Consider the following 24539-nt stretch of genomic DNA (forward strand, 5'->3'; position numbering starts at 1 on the left):
CCAGCCACCCCTCCAGCCGCTCTCTTGCCTCTCCTTTGTGCCCCCAAGCTCCAGCCCTGCTGAGTCTTTTCCATCCCAAATGCATCTCTGTGTCTCTGTCTCTCAAACTCTCCATCCTCCACCTCTGAGCCTTTGCATTTGCTGTTCCTTCTGCCGGGGAACACCTCCCCGCCCCCACCGTGTAGTCTGACTAACCCCCAACTCCCCCAGCGTCTGCTTCCCCATCACTGGAATCACCACCCTGTCTTATCATCTCCTCCTCATTCATCTGCTCTCCTGGACCATGTGAGCTCCAGGAGGTCTGTCATGTTCTCCGTCACATCCCCAGCATCAAGTATAGAATGCATATTTGACAAACATGTCATGCATTGCATATCATCCATTGGGGAAATGTCCGACCGCATCTACGTCCATGGTCCCCTAAGGTGATGCTAGAATTCAGAGATCCCAGTCAGAGAGAGGGACGTAGTAGATGTAACCAGAAGTAGCAAAAGCAGCAGCCTCTTCCATGCAACATGTGTATCTCACGTCTCTTGCATACAAAGAGATTTCAATGCCCAGGGTATAATGGTACAGTACACTTATAACCTATAATACATAAGCCTTTATAGTCATAATAAACGCCTATGTTACTGGCCTAGGTATGTACCGTATTGTACTTTCTATTGTTATTTTAATGTGAACTTTCCCTAGTTACAAATAAAAAGTTTACTGTGTGTTTGTTTCTATTTGGAAGCAGCAGTGCCCAGTCTCATGTATTGCACATCTCTTGAGGGTTGTAGCATTATCTCTTTGTCTAATTTTCTTTTGGAAATATTACTGTGAAGTTCACCATGGCTCCCAAATGCAGCAAAACCAGTGCTGGTGATAGCAGCAGCGAGAGGCCAAGAAGTGTGGATTTGGAAGTGAATCAGAAGGTTATTAAACAACACGAAGGTGGAAAATGGACTGCTTGAAATTAGGCCTGTTTGCACAATGTCCAAATCACATAACATCTTATTTCACAGAACGTATCATGGACGTTAAGCAACGCCTGACTGCAAGTGGTGGGAGAAAATCTGGGGCTGCAGTCAGGCCTATCTGAGCCCTAACTCTGCCGCAAGCTGGGTGACCTTGAAGAAATCCGCTGCCTTCCCTAAGCTTCAGTGTGTTCATCTGAAAAACAGGGCCTTGAGCCCCTCCCAAGCCAGGCACCGCTGAGGTTCCAAGGTCTCCTGCAGGCCCTCCGCTCCAGGGAGATGGTTCTAGAACCTGGCCAACTTCTGTGGGATCGTGAGCTCCCAGGCCCCTTTGAAGGGGAGAAAGCTGGAGCCCCAGAGCCCTACAGCCTCCATCCTTCCACCCCTGCACCACGGAGGTCAGCAACGCCCTGGCCACTGCCGATCTTGTGTCTTTGTGGCCCAGGATTAATTTTTAAAGAACAGCTCAAAGTCCAGGTGGTCTTTGGCAGAGTTTGCTCTCTCTCTGTTTGCTCTGGTTAATAATCTCAGGAGCCGCAAACATCCCTGGAGGACAGAAGAGATCAGCGTGGGTGGGGTGGGTGGCTGGGGCTCCTCTAGGCCTCTCCCCACCCCCAGGCCTGGAGCTGCTTCAGCCCTGTGTGCGTCAGGCTTCGCACCTGGAAAATGGATGTTGTTGTTGTTATGTGCCGTCGAGTCAAACCCGACTCATAGCGACCCCTCCTTGGGTTTCCGAGGCAGTATCACTACGGAAGTAGGATTGCCCAACCTTCCTTCCGAGGAGTGGCTGGTGGGTTTGAACCGCCAGCCGTCTGGTTAGCAGGCAAGTGTCTTAGCCACTATGCTACCAGAGCTCCCTGGAAAATGGATAGATAACCCTAATCCTGCAGACGTGCTGTGGGAGAGCTGGCACCTTGCCGTGCTTTGTTGCTGCTGGGTGCCTTAACTGGACTTTCCGCTCCTAGCGACGCCATGTGGTAGTGCGGAGCTGCGTTTTCTATGCTGTACTCTCTGCCGCAGCAGGGCTCCAGGCCTGTTTCCCATGGATCCCTGGGTGGGTCTGGGCTGCCCTGGCTTCTGGGCGCTGCTGGCAATCCTTGGTGCTTCTGGGCCTGTAGCTGCACCACTGTGACCTCTGCCTTCATCCTCACATGGCCTTCTTCGTGCATCTCTCTGTGTCTCTGTATCTGAACCTCCTGCTCCTTAACCTTATAAGGACACCATGCATTGCATTTAGGAGGGAAGGAGCTCTGGTAGCATAGTGCCTAAGGCACTTGCCTGCTAACCAGAAGGCTGGGGGTCCAAACCCACCAGCCACTTCTTGGAAGGAAGGTTGGGCAATCTATTTCTGTAGTGACACTGCCTCGGAAACCGAAGGAGGGATCGCTATGAGTCAGGGCTGACTCAACGGCACATAACAACAACAACTAAGTAAGGGAGCCCTGGTGGTGCAATAGTTAAGCACTTACCTGCTTACCAAAAGGTTGGTGGTTCGAACCTACTCAGCAGCTCCACAGGAGGAAGCAAAAAACCAAACCCAAACTCACTGCCGTTGAGTCGGACCCAACTCATAGCGATCCCTCCTTGGGTTTCCGAGGTGGTATCACTACGGAAGTAGATCGCCCAATCGGAGAAAGACCTAGTAATCTCCTATAAAGATTACAGCCTAGAAAACTCTGTGAGTTAGTTCCATTCTGTCACATGGGGTCACTATGAGTTGAAATTGACTCGCTAGACCTAACACCAACTAATCCAGTATGACCTCATCTTAATTGCAGCTGCAGGGACTACTTCCAAATAAGGTCCCATTCCCAGATTCCAGGTGGATATGGATTTGGGGACCCTATTTAGGCCGTTGGAAGTTGTTGAGCATTTCATTCATCTCGGATCCACACTCAATGCCCAGAGAAGCAGCAGTCAAGAGGTCAAGTGACATTTCACGCTGAGTAAGTCCACCTCAAGATGCAACTTTGATGACTAAGGTGCGCCCGACCCAATTCCTGGCATTTTCGGTCCCCACATAATGCATGTAAAAGCTGGATCATGAAAAAGGAAGACCAAGGAAGCATTGATGCATTTGAACTGTGTAGGTGAGTATAGAATATACCAGGAACTACCAGAAGAAAGAACAGATCTGTCTTGGAGGAGGTACAGCCAGAATGCTCCTTAGAAGCATGGATGGTGAGACTTTGTCCCACTTACTTTGGACGTGTTATCAGGAGGGACCGATCCCTGGAGGAGGACATCATGCTTAGTAAAGCCGCACCAAAACCAAACCAAACTCACTACCATCGACTTGGATCCGACTCATAGTGACCCCTCCTTGGGTTTCTGAGGTGATATCTCTGTGGAAGTAGATTGTCCAGCCTCCCTTCAGAGGAGTGGCTGGTGGGTTTGAACCCCCAGACTTCTGGTTAGCAGTCAAGTGCCTTAGGCACTATGCCACCATAGCTCCTCCCTAGAGAAGTAGAGGATCAGCAAAACAGAGGAAGACCCTCAGCAAAATGGATTGACACAATGGCTGCAACGATGAGCTCAAACACAGCAACGATTCTGAGGACAGCTCAGGACCAGGCAGTGCTTTGTTCTGTGACACACGGGCTCACTGTAAGTTGGAGCTGACTCAGTGGAACCTAGCAACAACAACAGTCAGCCCCTGACACATACAGCCCTTACTGTATGACAAGTACTGTTCTAGTGCTGACAGATTCACCCCCTTCAGTCCTCACAAGAACGCTGTGAATGAGGAGCTATGATTATCCTCGTTTACAGAGAAGGAAAGCGAGGCACACGGCTCGTGAGCAGCAGCCAATCAAGTTCGCTCCCCAGTCCATGCTCCCGACCGCTTCTAAATGCTGCCTGGGCCAGCAACTCCACGTCCCGTCGGGGGATCCCTGCACAAGTCACTTCTCCTGTTGGAGACTCCAATCCCCTATCTATACAGGGGAGAACAGCACCTACTTCACTGGGATTTTGTGAGGCTTAAGTTCAATTCTGCGGCACGTGTAAAGTGCCTGCTACAGGGTTATCCGAGAGCAGCTGTTCAGTGACTGGAAGCTGTGAACATAATCAGCATAATTATTTCTACTACTATGTGCAAGGGCTTATGAGAAGCCTTGGGTCACAGAAGGAGCTCTATGGACAGCAGGCCTGGCTTCTAGTTTTGGCTCTACCATGGCTTCCCTGTGGTCTTTGATAAGTCTTGGGCCTCAGTTATCTCCTGGGAGAAATGGGGACAACCGGGCTTGTCCTTCTGTCTCCCAGGGCTGTGAGCTCCCGGGGAAATGACCTGCGGGGAAAGGCAAGGCACTGCCTGTCTCCTCCATCCACACATGGCCCCCGGACAGTGGGGTGTCCACAGGAAGACATTCTGGTGGCTGGGCCCAGGGCCTGTGCTTGGCCAATGCCTCTTCTGAAACACCACCCTTGCTCCTCTGTACCACTGACCCCAGTCAGGGGACCGCAGGGGATCGATCAGACCTGGCCTTGGGACCTTGATTGGCTGCCTGAGCAGAGCAAACACAGGTCGCTACAAGCTGCAGGCACCTTTCCCAGCCTCAGTGTGTAGCTGCCTTGTGAAGAAAGGTGGTAGCACCTTTGTCCTTAGACCAAGCCCAAGTGACAGTGGAGCCCAGAACCATGCAGATTTGGGGGGCTCTGCTTCTGCTGCTGACCACCTGCCTGGCAGTGCGTGCCAACCCCCTACTGACACCACCCGACGACATCCAAGTGCAGGAGAACTTTGACCTCCCTCGGGTAATGTGGGCCTCGCTGGTGGTGGTAGTGGGGTGTCTAAAGCAGTCAGGCCTCCCTGATTAGGTCCTGCCTGTCTGGGTATCTTAGTCTCCCACCTGGACCACCAGTGGGCCAATACCTATTGGCCCAGGATTCTTTGAAGTGACACCTCTATGCCTCTGGCTTTCTGTGGGACTCTCTCGTCTGATATTCTATGAGCCAAATATCCTCACATTCTAGGCTGTTCTCTCGGGGCTCCACGAGGAACCCATGTTTTGATTAGAACACAACCCCTCCACCCCAGGGAAGGCTCTGGCCTGACTGTGGCTGCCCTGTGGTCCATCACTGAGGGGCCTATGTTTTTGTATTTTTGTGACTCTCCTTGCCTGCCCCTCCCCAGCCCTTCGTTCTTTACCCATACCCTTCTCCTCTCAGCGGAGACACTGGGTGGTGCAAATGGTTAAATTCTCAAGTCCACCCAAAAGAGCCTCAGAAGGAAGGTCTGGCAACCGACTTTTGAAAAATCAGCCACTGAAAACCCTAAGGAGTAGTTCTACTCTCATATCCATGGGCTCACCATGAGTCAGAATCAACTTCATGGCAACTGGTCTCCGCTCAACTTTTCTTTGTTAGCAGGTCCTGAATCCCTGCCCTCACAGGCCTGGCTTGTGAACAGAAATATGGGCTTGCCCAGGCTGGGCATGTGCCCATTGGCTTTGGGGCCAGGCATTTGGGATAATGGGAAGAAGAGAAGCAGGAAAGACTCATACCGGGGAGTAGGGGCTGATGGGAAGGCTTGGGCATGGGGAATGCTGTGGCCTGGGGTAGGGCATGGAGTGTGTGGGGTCTGAGCACTGTGTTCCAGGCCAGCTCTGTCTGGTGCACTGGGTGACCTGGAGTCAGATGGATTTTGTTTGTTTTTAGGGACAAGAAAGGGTTGTGGACAGAGGGACCATGAGGAGGGGGCATTCTGAAGGTGGTAGATGGCAATGGCTCTGGGCCCTTGGCCTATTCAGCAGGAGTGAGAGATCCTTCAGCTATTTGAAGTATGTCAGGAGGAGGTGGCTATAGGCTTGGCCTGTGTTGGCCCAATCATAGTGGAGATCAAGGAGAAGAGAGACTTTCCATCACGGAGTGATGGCTACCTTGCAAGATGGTGAGCCTTCTGTTACTAAAAGAATAATAGACAGACTTCCTGATCTTGGGGAGCAGTTGTTGATGACCTCAGAGCATGAGGATTGCATCTCTTCCAAGTGAACAAGGCAGACCCCCTGGCTCAGCAGAGTAGGGCCTTCTGCCTGGAGTGTGGGACCCCTATCTGCATATCTTCTTCCTGGTCTGTGGGATGCCTGCAATTCCACCCTTAGGGCTCCATCCTCTCTTGGAGGTGTTTGGCCTCCAATTAACCAGATGTTATCACTTAAAAGCATTGGTCATTGAGAGGAGGGAGGGGAGCAGGATTCAGCCAAGTCTCCTTTGGTGTGAGGTGAGTCCAGGTCCCTGAAGCTTATGGTTGCTTCCTAGATCTACGGAAAATGGTTCAATGTGGCCATTGGCTCCACCTGCCAATGGCTGAAGAAGTTCAAGAGTAGAATGTCCATGAGCACGCTGGTCCTGGGAAAGGGAGCTACAGACCTGGAGATCAGCACAACCAGCACTCGCTGGCGGTGAGTGTGAGGTGGAGACGGAGGGGCAAGAAGGACCAGGGACCCCCTGTTCTCCCCCGGGCTTCAGTCAACATCCTGGAAAGTTACAGAGCTTGCTTCCAGCCTGGACCTCCACCCTGAGCTACAAATCCCTCTATTGCCCTTCACATTTTGAAATTGTCCCATCTCTACCTCATGACACTATGCTTGCCATCCAATCTGTTCCTCAATCTCAGGCATTCCACAGCTCAGTAGGGGCACCTTGACCCCCAGAGACCCAAGTTGGTAACCTGAGGCAGGATGGGGGCAGATCCTAGATTCTTCTCTTCCCTTGACACCTCCTATTCAATCCACCATCTACCTTGTCTAATCTCTTCCTAAAGTCCTCCAATCTGTACACTTTGCCCCTCTCCACTGCCACCACCCTGGTCCAAGCCACCTTTCTTTCTTGCCTAGCTGTCTGCAGCAGGCTCTCTCTGTTTCTCTTCACCTCTAATTTCAAACTTTCTTTCCAATTCATTCTTCACTCAGCAACCAGAAAGACCTTTCATAAGTTCAAATGTGCTTAAGATTCTTCCATAGCTTCCTATCGCTCTTGGGCATAAAGTTCAAACGCTTTTACATGACCTTCCAGGCCTCTCCCAGTTCTCTTCACTCCCCTGCCCTATCATCTCCTGTGTGCTCTGTGATCCACCCAAAGAGTCCTTCTTTTCATCCCTGGAGCGCTCTACCCTCTCACACCTTTAGGCCTTTGCACTGATGTTCCTTCTGCTGCAAACACCTCTCCCTACCTCCCTGTGCTAATTCCTAAGGATCCTTCAGAACTCAGGTTCCATGTTCCATCCTCCATGTTCAGGTCACATGCCCTTTTTCGTGCTCCCAGAGCACTTTGTACTTCCCTCACATGGCATCACATTGATTGTGTCACCTCTGGCCTGCCTGCCCCACTCCATGGTGAGCCCCATGAAGGGACAGGGCCTGCCTTGCTTGCTTTGAATCCCCAGTAGGTGGTGGTGCCTGGCACATTGTGCTGCTCAATAAATGTTAATTAGATGACTACATTAATAATAGTAATAATTACTAATAATCACTGTAACGATAGTATGTATATAGTGCTTACTCTAAACGCTTGATATGTATTACCTCATTTAATCTTCACAGCACCGTGCGAGGTAGAAATGATCACTATCCCCATTTCACAGATGGGGAAACTGGAGCCACGAGAGATGCAGAATAATAAATTAATTAGTGCATTAGCTTATCACTCCAACAGTGCATCAGGACAACGTGCAGATTTGGTTGAGGAAGCTGATGTTTCGTCCTGGCTTTGCCAGGAGGATGCCATGGCTTAGTCTCTTTGGTTCTCCGTCCCTCCATTTCCTCATTGATAAAATAGAGGCAGCACTCTCCCTGCCAGCCTCCCAGGGCTGATGTGAGGATAAACAAGATACATGGAAATGTTGAGGGCCCTGTGGGAAGATGAGGTGTCAGGACCACAGGATCTGCCAGAAGTTACCTTCTTTTTGGTCTGTTCATTTACAGGAAAGGTTTCTGTGAGGAGATCTCCGGAGCATATGAAAAAACAGGCACTGATGGGAAGTTCCTCTATCGCAATTCCAGTAAGTGGGGTTCAGGGAAGCAACCATGGGGCTCTCTTTCACTCAAAAATGCCTTGATGACTTCAGCTCTCTTTCCTCCTGTCTCAGCTCTCTGCCTCTATATTTCCTTCCATTTCTCTGAAGTGTCATCTAACCTTCCTCCAAAGTCCTCCTCCTCCTCCTCCTTCCCTTTTCTCTCTCTTTCCTCTTTTTCTTCCTCTCTCGCCTCCCCTCCACATCTCTCCCTTCCTCTTCTCTTTTCTCCCTTCTCCTCCCTTGTCCTCTCCTCTCTCTTTTCTCTGAAGCCCAAAATAGTGATAGTCCCATGAGCCATGCAGAATGCTGAGGATTATATGAAGATTTCATCAGTCTTCACATCTTGTTGGAGAATATCTGCAATCGATTGATAAAAATTGACGGAGCATCTACCATGTCACAGTGTAGTGATAGAGGGATTTGGGCATGACTTTATTTACTAATTCAACAAATGCTTGTTGAATATGCTCTGTGTGCCAAATAATCATGTTAGGGCTCAAGCATTTGAATGTCTGAATAGAGAGATAAATAAATGAGGGGGAGAATAAACAAATGGAGGGAAATGAATGCTTGTATGGATGGCAGATAAGTGATTCAATCCATCAATCATCCAATAGATAGATTGATGGATTAGTGAGTAGGTGAAAAAAGAGAAGAAAGAAGGAAATGGATCAATTTATGGATTGAGGCCTGGAGAGGATGGATAGATGGAATGGTGGTGGGTGAATTAAAATGAATGGATGAAGGAGCTGGATGGGTAGAGAAAGCAAGACTGAAGATGGATGAATTGAAAAATAATGTGTGAAAGGGATGCGTGGGCAGATGGGTGGATGGGTGAATGGATGTGTGGGTGAGTAGATGAAGGAGCTCAGGCTAGAAGAAGGGTCTTCTAACCACTGATCCCTTTGGTCTGCCTACATATCCCATGCAGAATGGAATGTGACTATGGAATCCTATGTGGCCCACACCAACTATGATGAATATGCCATTTTTCTGACCAAGAAATTCAGCCGCCATGGACCCACCATTACTGCTAAGCTCTATGGTAAAGACCTATAACTAGATGAGCCCACTGGAATTGGGGGTTGGAGGAGACCCTTGGCTTCTGGACAGTGGAGTGGGGAAAAGCAGAGAGCTTTGCTTTTTCCTTCAGACAAAACTAAAATTAGGTGAAAGATGGAAGAGGAGTGTAGAGCTCTGCCTCCCACTCGAGGTAGAGTCCTTCTCTTTGGTTCTCTAAAATCCCCAACCCTCAGCTGTTGTTGTTGTTGTTGTTATGTGCCGTCGAGTCGGACTCGACTCATAGCGACCCCTCCTTGGGTTTCTGAGGCAGTATCACTACAGAAGTAGATTGCCCCATCTTCCTTCCGAGGAGTTGCTAGAGGCCGTTAAAAGAACCAGTGGGAAGAGCACTGTGTGGAGTTAGGAGCGTGGGGAGGGACACCTCTTCCCCTATCTTTCCATACATATATCAAGGAGTTTGAACTGGGTCAAGAGTTTTCAAACCACCCCTGCATGAAAGCCATTGGGTGAGATAACCTCTTCATGCCCTGCCAGCCCAGGCACTTAGGTTACTCCTAGGTGTCTCCTCTGCTCCCCACTTGCAGGGCGGCAGCCACAGCTGCGGGAGAGCCTCCTGGAGGAGTTCAGGGAATTTGCCCTGGGGATGGGCATCCCAGAGGACTCTATCTTCACATTGGCAGACCGAGGTAAATAGCACCTCCACTTACCTCCCATTCCTGCCCCTCCTCATCCTTCACTGGCCCCCAGGGAGCTTCTTCCCAACCCATGGCAGTCCCTCCCCAGCTTCTTTACAGAGAAGAGAGCTGGGGCCCCTGGATTTGCCTGAAGTCACACAGTGTGTACCTGGCACAGCAGGGACTAGAACCAAGTCAGTGTTCATTCTACTGCTACATGTCTAAGTCAGGTTATATCTAGAATCCATAGGTACATCTTATCAGGCAACAAAGTGTTGGGGTTGCAAGCATGGTCTTTAGAGTCAGAGGACCAGAATTTAAATTAGCTGGTTTGAGCTAATCAACCTCTTAGAACTTCATTCTCCTCATCTATAAGATGGGGTTAATAATGGCTGTCTTCTAGGTTGCTATGAGGAGTCAATGAGATAAAGACATTAAATACAATAGTATTTGGCCTGGTGCTTAGGAAGTGCTCAATTTATTTTAATTCTTGCTGTTCTCCTGATGTTATTGATGTCATGGGGTGGGGGGAGGTGGAGATGATGCAGATGGTGATGGTGGTGTAGCTACCAAACTGTTGCTTTTCCAGTAAATGACCTTGAACAAGACTATGGAGTGGAGCCAGTCATGAAGTGGGCTAGACAGTCCCAAGCAAAATTCCCACCTGGCACCCTAAATGAAACAAAGCCTTCTCTGAGTCCAAGATTTCCCCCCACGTCTGGTCCTCTTACTTACCTCCCTCTCCTATCCTGTCCCCATGACCTAGGTGAGTGTGTCCCTGGAGAACAGGAACCAGAACCTACCCCGGCCCTGGTGAGTACATCATTCCCTCACCCAGACCCTGTGCACACTTGGTTTTTGCTGCCCTTGCTTAGGTCTGACTCTGGTGGTGGGTGGAGTCAGTGAAGGAGCCTGAGAAAAGGCAGAGATGGGCACGTATCATTACTCCCCTGGACTCAACCTTGGTTTTGCCATGTAGGGAAGTTGCTGCCCTACCTTGACTTCACTTTCCTCATCTGTGAAATGGGGCAATTACACTCCCCTTCCAGGGTTGTGCTAGAATTCAATGAGATGTTAGAAAACTCACAGCATGAGGTCTAAGAGAAATAAAGTACTCAGTAACTGAAAATAAAGTCAATAGATGTCCCTAAAAACTAGAAAACCCAAGAGCAAGCAGCTTCTCAAACTTCTCAACTCCTCTCCTGTTGGCTTCTGCTTTTTTGGCCATTCTTGGTTGGAATAGCTTTGCTCTGCTTCTCTTCCAAAGAGCGGCTAAGAAACCTCTGTAGGGTTCATTCCATTTGGTTGGGGCTGGAGATAATGTCCAGCCGTCTCATGAAAACATACCCTTAAGCTTTAGATTATACAACCCAAGGCTTTTCCTTCCATTAGTGAGAGTCAGCCTCTAATCCAGTCTCTCCATTTCCCCTTTGCTCCAAGAAGCCGTTTTCACTTGTCCTCTGTCAGAAAAGGAAAAAGACAGGATGCCCCTCAATTTTCTTCTCTTTGCATTTGGAAGTATTAGAAAGAACTATCTTAAACTGTATGACTTGCCAGTATGAGGGACTGGAGGGCGTGGTTAGGAGCTGAAACTTGCTGAACCCTTCTCTCAGCTCCAGAATTTTTTGTTTCTTTCCTTGTTTGTCAGGGTTAAAACTGTTGCTTTAAATTATGTCCCTCTCCTTATTTGGGCACTCTGGTGGCATAGTGTCTAAGGCACTTGACTGCTAACCAGAAGGCTGGCAGTTCAAACCCACCAGCCACTCCTCAGAAGGAAGGTTGGGCAATCTACTTCCGCATTGATACCGCCTTGGACACCAAAGAGGAGTCACTATGAGTTGGGTTCCACTTGATGGCACATAACAATGACAACTCCTTATTTGAGTTACGTTGATAAAAATATGGGGGGGTGTTTTCTAAAATAATTTTTTGTTAATTGTTAGGTATCGGGGAGAATTTTTGAGGGACTTTTCAGTCTTCCATCTCAAATCCAGATGTCACCTAATCTATTTCTTTGTTTTGTTTTGTTTTTTTAGCATTTTATTGTGCTTTAGTGAGTTGACACAGCAAATTAGTTTCCCACTCAATGATTCACACAAATTGTTCTGTGACATCGGCTGTAATCTCTGCAATGTGATAGGGCTCTCCCTGTTTTCACTCTGGGTCCTCATTTCCGTTCATCCAGTTTCCCTGCCACTTCCTGCCTTCTTATCTTTGTTTTTTGGGCAAATGTTGCCCTTTTGGTCTGTATGGTTGATTGTTCTAAGGAGCACATTCCTCATGGGTGTTATTGTTTATTTTACAGGCCAGTCTATTTTTTGGTTGAGAGGCAGGCTCTGGGAGTGGCTTCAGTTCCATGTTAGAAGGGTGACTTAGGGCAATAGACTCAGAGGTTCCTTCAGTGTCTATCTATCACACCAGTAAGTCTGGCCCTTTTTTTTGTCCCAATGAATTTGAGTTTTGTTTTACATTTTTGTCCCATTCTAACCGGGACCTTCTACTGTGTCCCTGGTCAGAGCAGTCAGTTATGGTAGCCAGGCACCATCTAGTTCTGGTTCAGGCTGGAGGAGGTTGTGGTTCATGTAGCTCATTGGTCCTCTTGGCTAATTGCTTCCTTGAATCTTTGGTTTTCTTCACTCTCCTTTGCTCTGGGTGCGAAGAGATCAGTGGTTGTATCTTAGATGGCCACTCGCCAGCTTTTAAGACCCCAGATGCTACTCACCAAACTAGAATGTAGAACATTGTCTTTATGCACTCAAAAAACCCCCCAAAAGCCAAACTCACTGCCATCGAGTCAGATCTGACTCATAGTGACCTCCCCTTGGGTTTCCGAGGCAGTATCTCTACAGAAGTAGATTGCCCAGTCTTCCTTCCGAGGAGTGGCTGGTGGATTTGAACCGCCAGCCTTCTGGTTAGCAGTCAAGTACCTTAGGCACTATGCCACCAGATCTAGATGTCCCCACAGACTATGGTCCTTAGACTTCAAGCCCTATAGCTCAGTCCTATGAGGTATTTAATTATGTCTAAGTTTCCATAGCTGTGTCCCTATGTGCTCTATTATATATATATGAACATAATGCAGCAATACAAATATGCATATAGACAAATGCACATCCACACCTATACATGTACATGAGTGTAGTCCTGTATGACCTCCCACAGCTATTTAACATAAACCCACTCACAAATTATTGTTTGTTGTTACTGTTATTGCAGGATTGCACAGTTACAGTGTTTACCATAGTTGTCCCTTGTTCTTGGATGCCTCTCAGTGTCTTCCTTTGCCTCGATCACATTGTGCTGACCTACCCCATATTGTGCATTTGCTCTGCCTGCAGCAGAATTAACACATGTCTACTATCTGGTTCATATTTTCCCCTCCCCTCCCACTCCTGGTAACCATCAAAGAATGTTTCTTTCTCTGTGTTAACCTATTCCTAGCTTTTTGTAATAGTGGTCTCATGCAATATTTGCCCCTTTGTGATTGAATTATTTCACTCAGCATTCTGTCCTCCAGAGTCTTGTGTGCTGTGGGATGTTTTGCAGATGCATCATTATTCTTTATCACTGCCTAGTATTCCAGTGTATGTATGTACCACAATTTGTTTATCTATTCAGCTTTGATGGACACTTCGGTTGTTCCCATCTTTTTGCTATTGTGAATAGTGGACCAGTGAACATGGGTCTGCATATATCTACTCCAGTCACTGCTCTTATTTCTCTAGGATCTATACAGAGGAGTATATAGGGCTAGCTGGATCATATGGTATTTTTATTTCTAGCTTTTTAAGGAAGTGCTGTATCATTTCCATAGTGGTTTACCATTTTACAGTCCCACCGGCTCTGTGTAAAAAAGAGTTCCAATCTCCCTACAGCCTCACCAGCATCTGTTCTTTACTGGTTCTATTATCATTATGATTAAACCTGTGCTTCTTTATCAATGCCAAGAATGAAACAGTAATTACCCGCCTTGCAAAAGACAGAAATCCTGCACACTTCAGCTTCCTCCTTTCCGGTTTCCTGCATCCCTGCTTTTGTGGATCTGATCTGAGACTAATGTTTACATTTTCCACCTTTTCTTTTGAGAATTCTTTTTAATGTTTGCATGAAATTGCATAACAACTTTAGCAATTTTTAAAATTCTTTATTTTCTTGTCTTTATAACTTGCTATAATTTATAGCTATCACATCTTCCATTATTGTGTATTTAGATCCCCTTCTCAATTGGTGAGAATGTTTCTACACGTAATTTTTTCAGGAAAGTTACACAGGTGGCAGGCACTGGATCCTTGCACGCCTGAAACTATCTTTCTAAGAATGAGTGAAGACACACTGTGTCACAACCTTTTCCTTCTTACAACCCTTAGATACTGTTCTAGGGCCTCTGTCATCAAATATTTTCATTTAATCTGATGGCCACCAGGTTCTTCCTCCTTTATCCCCAGGAAATGTCTAGGTGGGGTGCTTTATTAATTTTGCTTGATTCCCCGAGAACTCTCATAATTGGACAATTCAAGTTATTTCTTCAACTCAGAAAGCTTTTCTTCTATTATTTCCATACTGATTGACTCTCCCTTGGGAACTCCTACTGTGTGGATTTATTTCCTGCAGTATCTAAACTGCAGCGCATTTGCTCCACTACATGGTTCGAGTCAACATCTTTTCCATCTCCAATGACTTTCCACTTTTCTCATTTTATCCATTTCCATCACTGTTGGCTCCAGTGATACTATGCAGTATCATCTTAAATTACAGTGATGATTAAGTTTTCTCCTGTTTGTTGTCATCACTCAAGTGTTTTGTAGGGATATCGGCTCAATCCAATTCTTCTAAGTGGCTCCATTATTTAATCAGTCCCATGATTCTTCTCTGTTCGTCCTCACAAAGTGTCTTAGTTTCCTCGTGCTGCGGTAACAGAAATAACACAAGTGGGCAGGTGGAAGAACAGAAATTTATTTTCTCTCAGCTTAGGAAGCTGGAGGTCCAAATTCAGGGCATTGGCTGTAGGAGAAGACTCTCTTTCTGTTGACCCTGGGCGAGAATCCTTGTCTCAGCTTCTGTAACCTGATGTTCCTCAGGTTCTTGGTGATGTTCACAAGTGTTTGTCTTCCCTAGTTTATGTTCATGCATCTCCGTGTCTATGCTTCTGTTTATATCACTTAGAAGTTATTAGATTGAGGAAAAACCTATACTACATGCCCTCATTAACGTAACAAAGAACCTTATTCCCAAATAGGCATAGGGGTCAGGTCTCCAACATGTATTTTTTGGGGCACAAAATTCAGTCTGTAACACTTAGGAAAAACTGGAAATGGGTTCTGGGCTAAGAGTGGGAGGCCTTGACCACTGTTTTCAGTGCAATTTAAAAGGAAAAGGGGGACATTTAAGGTTACTTTGTTGTTTTGAATGCCATCGGGTAGCTTCTGACTCATAGCAATCCTCTGTGACAGAGTAGAGCTGGCCCATAGAGCTTCCTAGATCGCTAGGTCTTTTCTTCCACGAAGCTGCTGGTGGTTAGCAGCCGAGTGCTTGACCACTGTGCCACCAGGGCTGTTTAAGGTTACTATAACTCTTACCAGGTTCCTGTGGGCAGAGATCTGCCTGGCGGTTGGGAGTTTCACTGCTCATCCCTTCTTGAAGTGGCACAACTTCCTTCCTTAGGGGCCCGCCTCAGCCGTACATACCACCACTACACCCAGCACATCACCCCAGAGATAAGGCCAGGAGGGGGCTGCCCTGGGCTCCTGCCTTGGGGGACTCCACACCCAGACTCCTTGGCAGCACTGGCAGCCCCTGCTCTGCAGATCCCCTCACCACAATTAGGGTGTGAGGGGGCAATCTCGGGGTCCCTTTGCCTTACTCCCAGATGGCTTTTCCTTTGGAAGCAGGGAAGACGGTCGGGTTGGTCTCTCCTGCAAAGCAACTTGCACCTGTCCTCTGCTGTGCAGAAATCCCTTCAGGTTTCTAGCTGGGAATACTGTCCTTCCTGCAGTTCTGACTCAGGGATAGAGTCTTCTCCATTATTATATTCTATGGGCATTTCAACTGAAGATGGGGATAGGGTATTATTAAACCTCTGGGTTGTGATTATCTTTTCAGACCAGAATCTGCCCTGCAATGGCTCATCCTGAAATTCAGACAGATGTTCATGAGCTAGTCTATGGTGGTGCTTCTGTTTATGTCTGGATAAAGCAAATGTGGCTTGTTTGTAGATTCTGACAGTTGTTATTATTGTCAGTTGCTGATGAGTCAATTCTGATTCATGGTGACCTGATGTGTACAGAGTAGTTTTCAAGGATGTAACCTTTTGGAAGCATAGTACCAGGCCTGTCTCCCGAGGTGTCTCTGAGTGGGTTCGAACTGCCAACCTTTCAGTTAGTCATTGGGCACTTAACCAGTGGCACTGCTCAGGGACTCCTTATCCCCCAGGTATAGGTGAACAACAGTGGTAGCAAGGTCCCTACAACAGCTTCTTCTCTTTCTTCCCCCCAGAGAGCCCGGCGGGCTGTGCTACCCCAAGAAGATGAAGGGTCAGGGGCTGGGCAACGAATCATCGATTTCAAGAAAGAAGGTAACGATCATGGCCTGCTCACTTCCTTCTGCTGTACTTTAGAGAAGGGCCCACAGTTGGCTCACCCTGGCTTCCCTCACCATCATGAAGTCCCATTCTTATCTCTCACTAGGGAGTCAAGGACTGGGTCTAGAAAAAGCAAATCATGTCTAGGAATCCTTACTCTGCACTGGCCAGGGCTGTGTCATGGGGACACAAGACATCGTCCCTGAACTTAGGCACTCTCAGCTCCATGAGCAACGAGTTCTTGCCCTACCTGTGTCCCTGTGGCCTCGGCCTTGGTTTCTTTATCAGGACAATGAGAGAACAGCCTACTGTGCTGACCATCAGGACTCTCTGGACCATAGGGAATGGATGTGAGGATGCTTTGTGTAGTTGAAAATGTTCACCATCAACTCATTTTCCAACTTTCTCAGTAAACACTGAACCTTGCTCTGCCCCATGCCCTGTGCTGGGCACTGGGGTCATGGAGACAAACCATCTATGCCCTCCCGAAATTTCTGGACTATCTAGTTGGGGAGGGAGCCAAGGAAGAAAGTGACATGTCCAGAAAGGAAGGTTAGCTAAAGGACTGAGGGAACTCAGAGGACGGAGGGGTGAGGGGATTAAGGAGCATGTCATGGATGGAGGGGATGTCATGCTGTGTCTAGATATACAGGTTATGTTTGATTTGAGGTGGTATTCCAGGGGCAGGGCACAGAGGTGAAAAGGCCAAGCCAGCCAACATGGGGGCTAGTGAATGCAACCTCCACTACTATTATTACAGATTCTTGGGGCAGACAAGACCAGCACAGGGGACAGTGGGATTGGGGGTTGCTGGGAACATGGGTGCCCATGTCACAAAGTGGAATGAGCATGGGTTTTGGAGCCCAACAGACATGGTATGAGATGATGCATGTTCATGGCCAGCCTGGTGGCCAGTGCACAGCAAGCACTCAGGGTCTGTTGATGCTCTACCCTTCTGCAGATTCCTGCCAGCTGGACCCTGTGGCGGGTCCCTGCCTGGGGATGATCAGGAAGTACTTCTATAATGGCTCATCCATGGCCTGTGAGACCTTTCAATATGGTGGCTGCTTGGGCAACGGCAACAACTTTGGTTCAGAGAAGGAGTGTCTGCAGACCTGCAGAACTGTGGGTGAGTGTGGGACCCTTCACCCCACCTCTGCATACTCTGCACCCTCCCCAACAAACCACCCCACCAACTTAACAGGTAGCTAAGAGAGGGTGTGTTAATGGTGGCGTTCCAAGGCATGTTTCCTGAAACCATAGGAATGCCACATTTGTTATGGGTGACCCTGGGCAAGTCAGTTCCTCTCTGTGGCCCCCCGTTTCCCAATTTGTAAAAGACGGGCGAGGTATTCCAGAGGAGCAGGCACAGCCCCTTGCCACGTGTTCCTGGTCAGCAGTCTCAAGGATTACTAACACTGTGTCTGCCTCCCGCCTGCAGCAGCCTGCAATCTCCCCATAGTCAGCGGCCCCTGCAGAGGCGCCACCCAGCTCTGGGCATTTGATGCTGTCCAGGGGAAGTGCGTCCTCTTCACCTATGGGGGCTGCCAGGGCAACGGGAACAAGTTCTACTCTGAGAAGGAGTGCAAAGAGTACTGTGGTGCTCCTGGAGAAGGTAGGAGGCCCTGCAGGGTGCCAGGCTGCACCAAGGGGCTCCTGGGGGCTGGGTGGGAGGGTCCTGGTAGAGGGTGGGCGTGTGCAGAGCTGAGTTTTGGACTCTGCAGGTGACCAGCCAGCCCATCCATACTTTAGGCTTCACATCTGTGAAGTGGGGCCAATCCTGGGGTCTTACCGCAGCTCTCATTGGGCAGATGGCCAGAGGGTGTGCAAGGCAGGCTGAGGAGCTGGGCAGAGCTGGGCTCTACATCGGGTACTGTCACACCTGAAGTCTGGACACATGCCAGCGTGAGCCTGGTGTCTTTTGTAAAATGGGACTAATTACCCGCTTCTCAGATTTCACAGGGCCCAGCACGTAGTTAGCACTCAGTTCATGGCAGCTGCTATGAATACTAAGACGGTCCTAAGAGTGATGGCATGCAAGAGAATCGCTGCGGTGTAGGCTTTCTGTGCCTTGATTCTTCCCACTGGGAAATGACACCACAGCTAAACCAGAAGAGGGAATTCCTTTAGGGATACCAAATCCTTCAGCAAGCCAGACTTTCTGGGTCCAGCCTCAGGTCCTTGCTTGCCCAAGTTGCCTGCCTCCCTCCCCAAGGCATCCCTTTTCCAGAGTGTCCCAGCCATGAGCCCTAGGGTGAGCCTCACCCCTACTCCGAGCCTCCCTGTGTCCACAGATGAGGAGCTACTGCGATTCAAACACTGATGCCGGCTGGAGGGTGAAGAGCGGCTGTGGCCGGTGTCCATCTCTGCCTGGCGGGGCAGGCTGGCCTGAAACCTGGGTTCCAATAAAAAAATAATGACAAAGTCGTGAGATTCCACGTCCCAATTCTTCATTGTCATCATAGTTGTGATGACGTGAGGGTGAAGAAGGGGAAAGCCAGGGTGGAGGGAACGGACTTAAGAAATCCCCAGTTTCCCAGAAGTGAAAAATGCACGTGCTGCAATCATAGAACTATCTTCAGTCTGTGTGACTATGTGAATTATGACACAGTTCTGTTCACCCCACAATAGTATAAAATGGGATTGTTGTTTTATAAAGCTGGAAAGAACTCTAGGTACTGGTCTCTGGGAGAGGTTTGATGCGGCTACAGCAACCCAGGGTCACAAGAAGCAACTGTGACCTAGTGTGGCCAGGAGCTCAGGGGGAAGGGACCATACTTGGGATGAAATAATTCCTGGTCCTCTGCTGCCCTGAACCCTCCTCCAGCATTTCACTTGGGCTATGTTCAAGCTACGTCCCCAAGTCCCAGCCGCCAGGAGTTGTGACGTGCCAGGCTGCTTCTCCACACAGCATGCTGCTTTCTTGTCTCCTGGAGTCTTCGCACTGGCCCTTCTCCTGGAAGCACGAGTTCACAGCACATCCCGCAGAAACCCGCTGAGCCTGGACCCCTCAGCAGCCGGGGTGTGGCGTGGCTTCTTCACTGGAGGGAGTAGGGGAGGCTGTCCAGAGGGCTCAGGCACTGAGGTGGTTCACAGGCACACTCCAGGAATCTCCAATTTAGACACCGGAGCAACTCGGACCAGCCCCTTGGCTGGTTTACCAGTTGCCCTCCCCACTGCCGAGTGGGCCCTGCCTGAACCTTTTCATGTTGGAGAGCTGTTCTTCCCCTCCCTTTGTGTCCCCAGGCAGCTCTGGAGACAGCGAGCCCAGACACTGAGCTGAAATGTTTCTAGAGCTCCAGCTCTTAACTCTTTTGAGTCAGGGATGTCATCAGGTAACTAGCATAAGCCACTGATGCTCTTCCCACAAAACGGACATTATGTACAATACATACATGCCACACATCTTATACGAGACCAAAGCCACCAAGGGGCACAAGTGGCACATGAATGACCCCTGGGCATTGGGCCTGTATGACTTGAGAGTAAATCCATTCCTCCTTCTTTGGGACAATGATCTACAGATCATACAAAGACCTGCAAGCGGCCACCATGTCCCTCAACCCTGTATCCCTCCATCTGCAAGGGGCCACCATGTCCCTCAACCCTGTATCCCTCCATCTGCAAGGGGCCACCATGTCCCTCAGCCCTGTAACCCTCCATCATCTTTCAAACACCGGCTGAGCTGGGCCAGGTGCTGGAGATGAACAATGAACTTCTCCCGTCATATTGGAGCTCACAGCTGAGTCAACACCTTGACCTCACACAACCTTGGGCTGCACTCAGAGCCACCCTGGGTACCTGCTTCTGGTCCACCTTCCCTCACCCATGCCCCTATAGGTATGGTGTTCCCACCTGGAAGTGATGGCCCTGCCCTAAACCCAAGAAACACACCACACACTGCCATCTTCCTAAAGGTTGTTTTATTGTAAAACCATAAATACAACACTGACATGAAATCATTTAAGCAACTGATCCTCTAACTGTTAAAAGGATGCTTTTTGCCTTGGCATCAACCAACTGGGAAATAATGTTGCAAGAATCTGGAGGGTAGGGTACTGAATTTTGGGCTAGGGCTTTTGGCGACTTAAAGGAACAAGTGGAACTTTCCTCTTCTCACTGGGAATGTCCCACTTTCTGACAAGAACAAACAGTAAAAACAGCAACATTTAAACAGCTCAGTTTCCATTTTTATTACTTTGTAAAAATCTTTTTTTTTTTTTTTTCCTGTTTCTTTCCTCCATTTGACATCAGTAAAAGTTTCAAACATCATGAAACTGATTTGGCTGTAAATGGAGAAACGGTACCAAAACAAAGAGAAACAAACAAACAAACAAAAAACCCAAAGGACAAACAGAAAATCCTAAATAAACCCTCAAGTTTGGTCTCGGGGGCTTACATGTCACAAGCACCGTCAAGTCAACCCCCATGCAATCGGACTCCTTGGAGAGCCACTGGCTCCACACCAATGATACAGGAGACTGCAAATGACGCCATTTGTTAATTAACACAGCAAGTGTGACACTAGGGAATTTTTTTTTTTAAATACAGTACATGGTACACAGGGACCCCAAGATGGCCCTGCATAAACCCCTCGTGAAGACTTTAGCCAACCACTGGCTGTTTATAAAAATATTGTGTTGCTACAAAAGTATAAATTAATGCTACCGGTATTAAGAAATATTAAACACATAAAACTTATAAGGATTAAGAAAAATATTCATTAATACCTGTAGAAAACTCTGGCCTAAAAAAGATATTTTTTTTGTGTTTGTTTTTTTTTTTTTTTTTTTTGTATTTTTTAAAGATGATTTTGAGTTTCTTGCACTCGGAGAGACACACATGTGTCTATGGTATTGCCTAGAATGTCCTAACTACTGAGAAAGGATGGGGGTGCACGTGTGTGGTTACTGAGTGGGAGTTGGGGGGGGGGCACCAAGGCTGTCTCAAGATTTACCTGATGTGAACAAATCACTGACATGAACCTGCAGGGAAAGAAAACGGTAGGATCAGAAAACTGAAAATAATTTAAGCTTCTTAAAAAATATCTCTGCTTCTTTTCGGGTGTACAAAATGGGTTCCTGATGTTTGGGATCAGCCTTGCCCTGCCTGTGGTCTGAAAGCCCCTAGTTCTCTCTCCAGGCTGGTGAGTTCCAGTCTCAGACTGGTCCCCAAGCTCACTGCTTGGGAACCTCCCCACCTGGCTGGGCAGGTAGGAAGATCCTTGGCTGGCTCCTGTGTTGTGGGAGGAGACCCTCCTTCTGGCTGGTTTCAGACCCAGATGTCCCAGCCAACCTGCGTTTCAGGAAGTGCCACAGAATCCCCCGCCCCTGAGGTCACAAACAAGGCTGGGCCATGCCCCTTTAAGCAACTTTGGTTCGAAGGGTCAAGGTGTCCAGTGGGATGTGGTCTCACCTGCTTGCATCCTCATGGGCCATGATAACCAATGGCCAACTGCAGACCTAGCACACCCTCTTCTATAGGGTTGCATCTTTAAAGCACCACCTGGGGTGGTGGTGGGACATGAGTCTATCAATCACGACCTAGCCATCCTCTCCTCCCTGAAAGTGGGGCAGCCATCTCTTCCCATGGAAACCACAGGGCTCTTCTGTGAAAGCCAGAGCTCTACTGACCACGATCTTCAAACCAAAACGAGGCAAGAAAACAACCAACCTCCCCACCGCGGAAACCCTGAAAAGGGGAAGCCAGGAGGGAAACGTGAGGAGGAGAAACACTGTATCTATCATTGGTTCACCATAACTGGCCTAGCGAACTTTAGCCACAGTGAAGGAAGAGAGGTGAGGCCCCCCCGGGTCTCCCACACGAGCTGAGGCGGAGCTGGCAGGGCCCACAGCCCACCACCTATCGCCTCCAGGGGACAGCCTGAGCCTTACCCTCCTGGTTCTGTCCAAAGCGTCGTGAGGAGCCCTCCCTCTTTCACATACACCTCAGAGGTGGAGGTGCGGTACCACTCCCAAGGGCAACACTGCTCGGCAGGGCAGGAGGCTGCCCGCCCTGCTCCAGGCACCGCCTCCTCTCGTCTCTTCAAGCGCACCCACCGTGGTGACAACACTCAGATCACCTCACAGGGCATCCCTTCTCAGCTCAGCTTCACTTCAAGCCTTTCTGTGAACCTGTGACCCCTGAAAGTATATGCTATATCCCTGACATCTCTCTAATGTCCACTTTCCAAGGAGTCTAGACCAAGTCCAGGGGGCAGCAGGTGCCTCTGTTCACAAGCAGGTGCCTCCTAAGTCAGAGGAGGTTCAGCGTCAAAGTGGAAAACGTGCCTCGAAGTTGTTCTCTGGGGCTTTCTTAAAAGGAGAGAAAAGGGCAAACTGCAAGTGACATATCTTGCCAAGGTGACACATCTGGTGGCCTAAATAAGTTCTCCCCTGGAGTCCTGGAGACGTATCATTTCTCACTGGACTGCCCTTTCTCTTTGCCTGGAAGGCATGGGGTACCCTTTTCAAGAGTCAATCCAAATATCAAGCAGGGTGGTGATGAAACTCCCTCAGTGACTGACACAGCAGGTGGCCTTTTATGCTATAAGCATCCCAGAGATGAAGGGCAGGTGGCAATGAGGTGTTCCGTTTCTGGAGTCTGGAGGCCTGATTCGTGGACCCACGTAGAGGGAGAACTGTGCTGGGACAAGCTATCATGATAGATGGCCTGCTGTTCTTGGTGGTGCTGAGGGACACCACTGCCTACTCCTCCACGATGCTGTGGTCCTTGACCTGGTCCTTTGTTAAAGCAAACTGACCTCAGACGAGGCAAAGCACTGCAGAGCTAAGGCGTGCTTTCTCCTCCACCCCTGGGAAGAGGATGGTCCATGGATGTCAAAACAAAGGCCACTGCTACAATCCTGGGGCTGAAGGCGAGTTGTATCCAAGTTAGCACGCAACCATCTTGAGCTGTTAAAAATGGTAGAAAGGGTCCCACAACTTCCTGGTCTCCCAGACCCCAAGAACTCACAGAGCTGAGAGGCAGACAGCAAACTCCTTTATGGAGTGAAGGGCAGGCCGGCTGTGGGGGATGAGCTAGAAGAGCCTGTCTCAATCCTTTGGCTGAACTACAGTTCCAGTGAGGTGGCTACTGCTGGAAATAAGGGGCCAGTGGCTGACCCTGGGTGATATTTTGGTTTTTTATCAAGATGTTAGCTGCAGCAGGATTTGAACTAACAGGAATGGGCATCAGAGGAAAGGAGACTTACGGGAGGATGTGTGTCCATCCTTCCTTGTTGGTGACACCAGTGTCTGGGGAACCAAGGACGGAAGAGAGAAATGACTGCCTGCCACCATTATGTGCTGGAGGAGATGGCTTTCTGAGTACTTAGTGGCATTCATATCAAATCTAAGTTTGATACAAGGGCAAGCTAAGCCCTATGTATTGGACTGAGGTGGAAAGGAGGACTGCAATATGAGGTGACAATATATGTATGACCAGATATCTAGAGTTTAACAAGGACCTACTACGTCCAATTGTCTTTTCAGAGGGCAGACATCCCCATGTTCCAAAACGGGGACAGCTGAGTCCTCCAAATGTCCATCCCTACTTAGACTCTGATGGCCTGGCAACAAAGTGGAATGGCCGACTATTTCCTATCCAACCAGCCCAGTGATGGGGAGACAGCAGCACAGCTCTGCTCCAAGCAAGGGAAGACAAGGCTGTGCTCCCGTCAAACTCAAGGAGGACAGCTTCTATCCTCCTTGTGTGGCTAAAAGTGTCAGGCCACGGCCCTTCCCCGACAGTAATACAAAGCCGTAGGCATCTGCAACCATCAGGCACCCTTGCACCACCTCTGGGAATGTCCGTGAGGGTCTGACCAGAGAGTGCAGATGCTCCCACGCTCTGGAAAGCGGCATAAGGTTACTGCCCAGGCTTTTTTCCTTTCCTGCTCCAACACATCAGAGGCTCTTCCGATGGTATGATCCCAGCAGGAAACATCGAGGAGGAAATACTTAGAAGTTCCCCGGGAGAGGAAATGGCGCAGTGATTCCTGAGACCATGGCTTGCTGGAGCAAATGCTGAAATGGCCCACGTGGATCCATTTCTCTTTTAATACGTCCAAAGCTCTGGAAGGAGAGCCAGGTTGAGTTGTCATGAGGCATAGTGTGCAGGCTTGGCCCCAAGGACTGTGTTCTGGGCCCAGGGCTAAGCCTTGTTGAGTTTTCAACTATGTCACGCCCCTCCTGCCATGGACTTGGGTTGGTGGGGGCGCTTTTATACAGTGCTTATTATAGTCGAGGTATCTTGCAGTTGTGTAATGTTTTATTACTAGGAAGGGATGG

General features: G+C 48.8%; 1 protein-coding gene across 1 annotated transcript; it reads left to right on the forward strand.

Annotated features, from left to right (window-relative positions):
- The first annotated feature begins 4598 nt into the window (after positions 1–4598).
- Positions 4599–18571, forward strand: LOC103193527 (alpha-1-microglobulin/bikunin precursor). Its single transcript, XM_007936762.1, has 10 exons — positions 4599–4715; positions 6219–6361; positions 7883–7959; positions 8906–9019; positions 9582–9683; positions 10438–10484; positions 16164–16242; positions 17210–17377; positions 17690–17863; positions 18543–18571. Exons 1-10 carry the CDS (start codon positions 4599–4601, stop codon positions 18569–18571), a joined length of 1050 nt encoding a protein of 349 aa, XP_007934953.1.
- The last annotated feature ends 5968 nt before the right edge of the window (positions 18572–24539 follow it).

This window comes from Orycteropus afer, unplaced genomic scaffold (assembly GCF_000298275.1).
Source record: "Orycteropus afer afer isolate SDZICR_OR568_19922 unplaced genomic scaffold, OryAfe1.0 scaffold00037, whole genome shotgun sequence".
Classification (NCBI taxonomy): domain Eukaryota; kingdom Metazoa; phylum Chordata; class Mammalia; order Tubulidentata; family Orycteropodidae; genus Orycteropus; species Orycteropus afer.

Coding starts and splice junctions, on each gene's coding strand:
- LOC103193527 (XM_007936762.1), top strand. CDS start 4,599: ATGCAGATTTGGGGGGCTCTGCTTCTGCTGCTGACCACCTGCCTGGCA. Junction 9,020..9,581: donor CATTACTGCTAAGCTCTATG/GTAAAGACCTAT, acceptor CCCCACTTGCAG/GGCGGCAGCCACAGCTGCGG. Junction 10,485..16,163: donor CAGAACCTACCCCGGCCCTG/GTGAGTACATCA, acceptor TCTTCCCCCCAG/AGAGCCCGGCGGGCTGTGCT.